The 3902-nt window shown below is 38.7% G+C and overlaps 1 protein-coding gene across 1 annotated transcript; it reads left to right on the plus strand.

The window, feature by feature from the left end:
* The first annotated feature begins 525 nt into the window (after nucleotides 1–525).
* On the plus strand, nucleotides 526–1073 carry LOC122705339 (phosphatidylinositol N-acetylglucosaminyltransferase subunit P-like). The gene has a single exon (XM_043920640.1). The coding sequence runs from the start codon at nucleotides 603–605 to the stop codon at nucleotides 987–989; it is 387 nt and encodes a 128-aa protein (XP_043776575.1). The 5' UTR covers nucleotides 526–602; the 3' UTR covers nucleotides 990–1073.
* Nucleotides 1074–3902: the final 2829 nt, after the last annotated feature.

Below are 3902 nucleotides of genomic sequence, written 5' to 3' on the forward strand. Positions count from 1 at the left end.
TTCCAGATGTCAGTAAACAAAAGTTACTGGAATATAATTTTTCAGGATCTTCCTTGGCAACAAATGACTTTAAAGAAGCTAACTATACCACAGTAGTGATGTCTTGGATGACTTCAGCTCACTGCACTGAAATTGGACTTTTGGACAACTTTCACTGCTCTAGATCAGCCCAAATTCTTGCACTGCAAGTATCATTAATAATTATTACAGGATAATGCTCCTGGATATCAAGGCATTTGAATGTCTGGATTAAATTTTCCATGCAGAGAGTTCAAATTGATGAAACTCATTATAATTTTGTGGAGGTGCCCCTAAGTTAGCAAAAAGAACTCTACCAGAAACTGTGCTTATACAATAGGATTTTTTAAATTAATTTTTATTGGAGTATAGTTGATTTACAATGTGTGTTAGTTTCTGCTGTATAGCAAAGTGAATCAGTTTTATACATATAACCGCTCGTTTTTTAGATTCTTTTCCCATACGGGTCATTACAGAGTATGGCATAGAAGTCTCTGTGCTGGCCTTGGCCCTGAGGTGGCCGAACGTGCCGCGGGGGGAGTCGGCGCTTGGAGGACCCAAGAATATCTAAAGCCACGGGGAAAATGGTGGAAAATTCACTGTCTCCATTGCCAGGGAGAGCGATTTATGGCTTTGTTCTTTTCTTAAGCTCCCAGTTTGGTTTCATACTGTATCTTGTGTGGGCTTTTATTCCTGAATCTTGGCTAAACTCCTTAGGCTTAACTTACTGGCCTCAAAAGGATTGGGCCGTTGCTCTGCCTGTGTATCTCCTCATTACCATAGTCATCGGTTACATCCTCTTATGTGGAATAAACATGATGAGTACCTCTCCACTCGACTCCATTCATAATATCACAGATAACTATGCCAAAAATCAACAGCGCAAGAAAGACCAAGAAGAGGCCATCTCAGCACTAAGAGATATTCCTATTAGTGAAGTAAACCAAATGTTCTTTCTTGAAGCCAAATAACTTTACACCAAAAACTTAATTGTATGTGGACTAATACCAAACATTTATTATAAATTTTTGACATAAAGGTTTCAACCATACTAATTAAAAAAAAAAAAAGAAGAAGTCTCTGTGCTATATAATAGGTTCTTAGCATATGTGAACCCAATCTCCCGGTTTATCCCCTCCGTCTCCCCCTTGGTAACGGTAAGTTTATTATCTGTGACTCTATTTCTGTTTTGTAATCGCTTCATTTGGGCCATGCTGTGCTAAGCTGCTTCAGCCGTGTCCAACTCTTTGTGACCCCATGGACTGTAACCCGCCAGGCTCCTCTGTCCACAGGTTCTCGAGGCAAGGATATGGAAGTGGGTTGCCATGCCCTCCCTCCAGGGGATCTCCCCAACTCCCAAGGCTAGAACTCCTGTCTCTTACCTCTCCTGCACTGGCAAGCAGGTTCTTGACCACTAGCGCCACCAGGGAGGTTTTTGAAAATTATTTTCCTCTTTAAATTCCACTGCAATGTCAGAAATACACTCTGCTATGAAAATATGTTAACATTGATTTCAAGGTTAATATTTTGGCCTGACTGCGTGATTATTTTTGGAGGATATTTATTACACCTGAAGTCATCAGGGGCCAATTCTGCCTCAGGCACTGTCTGTAAAGATGCTTTGAGGATAACACCCTCAATGGAAGCAGGCATAGCCCTCTCCTGTGTGTGTTGCATCTTCACTCCACATAGGACAGACTCCTCACAGTGAAGGCAACAGAAGCTTACAAAGAAACAAAAATGACAGGATCTGTTACTAAGTTCAAGCTTGTACTGCTCAGGGCACAACAGACAGATAAACTGAGAAAAGAGTTGTTGGAGCAAAAAATAAATTTTTTATCCAGAAACCCAGCAGACTGAGAAGATGGTGAACTAAGTGTCCCAAAGAACTATCTTCTCCAAGTTAGAATTCAGGCTTATTTTATCCTAAGAGCAGAGAGGGTGAAGATCTGGTTCCAGCCAGACTCTGAGACGGGATGTGTCAATTTCTTCCTTCCTTCAATCATTCACTTGTGGGCCTGGTCAAGCTGTTTCCTGTGAGCTAAACAATGGTTATTTTAGCTTAAGCTTATTACCTGGGAGGCAGGATTCCCAGAGATGGGCCATTCTGTCTAATTTAAATTTACAGGCAACATTCTTTTAGTGATTAACTTGTAATAGAATACAAAGGTTCTTCCCTATTACAGATCCAAGCATCCATGGATTGCAAATTTCTCATACTTAAACAGTTCTTACCTGTTTGTAAGTTCAGTCATTCAAAATGGTTTGCATTGTGGAGCCCAATTCTCTCTACTATTTCAAAGAGGAGCATGATCTGAGAGCCTTTGATGATACTTGATGTAATGAGGTCATCAAACAAGATTTGAAAGCGCCTCTCCCACAATACGGGAAATGCAATTTCAGGATGTGTTCCAAAGAAAACCACATTAAGAAGCAGAGAATGGGCAGAGGGTGGTATATTTTATATCTACTTTGTATAGATATAGAATAAAACCACATGGAAGATACTTTTTCAGGATTAGGAACATCCACTCACAGTGTTTGTTGTGAGGTCCTTCATACTCAAGATGGCACTGAGCCGATAGTCCAATCAGTCTCTGGATGTAAAAGTCACAAAAAGTAGTGTGACCCTGCATATAAAAATGATCATGGGCTGTCCCTGAAAGGCATGTATTCCCGATTCTGAAGAAATCTAGTTGGGAGTCTTAAATAATCATTTTGTATCTTGTGAGTGTTCAATGTTAAATTCAGAAATACATATGAAAAAGATTCAAGAAACATTAATCAAAACTATTGTTTCACATAATAATGATCAACAAGGTGCACATTTCTAAATCTAAGTTAAGATGCTTTCTTAAATGAGTAAAAAAAGAACTGCTTTACAAACTTGCATCAAATTAGGAGGTATTTGTACTCTGAAGGAAAATATTTACAGTGTCATTGGGTATAATGGGTAAATTTTTGTTTTCACGATATATCTATCTGAAATGAGAGTGACTCCAGAGCCCTTTCTTTACCCTCATTCCTTGTTGGATCATGAGCAGCCCAGACAGGTCTGACAAAGTCATAAAATCAGGCAGTAAGAATGGAATGCATCGTAGGTTCTTCTTTATTTGTCATAGAGTCAGGCCCTTAATAAAAGTTCATTTATTTCCTTCACCTCTTCACCTCTTCCCACCCTCCTTCACTCAGTCTGTCTATATGTACGTACGTCTTTCTTGTTAGTCACCATCTTGTCTCTGCGTTGCTATATTGTTGGAGGCAGTCTAATCACTTCATGATAAGGTGAACATGATGATCAGCCTCATTTGTGGAATTTGGGATACCCAGTGCAGTATCCATCTGTGCTCTACTTTTTCTAGTTGCATAATGGAGAGCTCACTGACCCACAGTTTTGCAAAGGGAAGTTGCAAGAACCAATAACAAATTCGTTAAGGTTTTGTGACCTTTACATAGTCTATGTATGCTTCTCCAGAACCCACAATAATGCCTGTGAAGCTATATAGTACAGTTCAAGGATGACTTCACATCTTATAACACCTGATACATATATAATTTGGGAAGATACTAATATATGCAAGAAAAAATTGCCAATGCTATCTTAGGTCCTCAAAATGAATCTTTCCATAGGATAAGAGTGAAATTATGACAAATTACAAAGACTGAATGCCACTAAGTACCACAAACATCACAAAACTCAGAAAAATTACATAATGGTTCTATTCACTAACTGTCTGATATCTCTAAGATACTACTTTTGGGCTGCATACTTCTTTTTTTCATTGAAGAGCAAGAAAGTTCTTTCTTTCATATAGTATGATTATCAGATATTGTTTTTTATTAGTAGCAGTTTAGGAAAGCTTCAGTTCATTTTGCTCTGTCAA

Source organism: Cervus elaphus, chromosome 12, assembly GCF_910594005.1.
Source record: "Cervus elaphus chromosome 12, mCerEla1.1, whole genome shotgun sequence".
NCBI lineage: Eukaryota > Metazoa > Chordata > Mammalia > Artiodactyla > Cervidae > Cervus > Cervus elaphus.

Coding starts and splice junctions, on each gene's coding strand:
- LOC122705339 (XM_043920640.1), top strand. CDS start 603: ATGGTGGAAAATTCACTGTCTCCATTGCCAGGGAGAGCGATTTATGGC.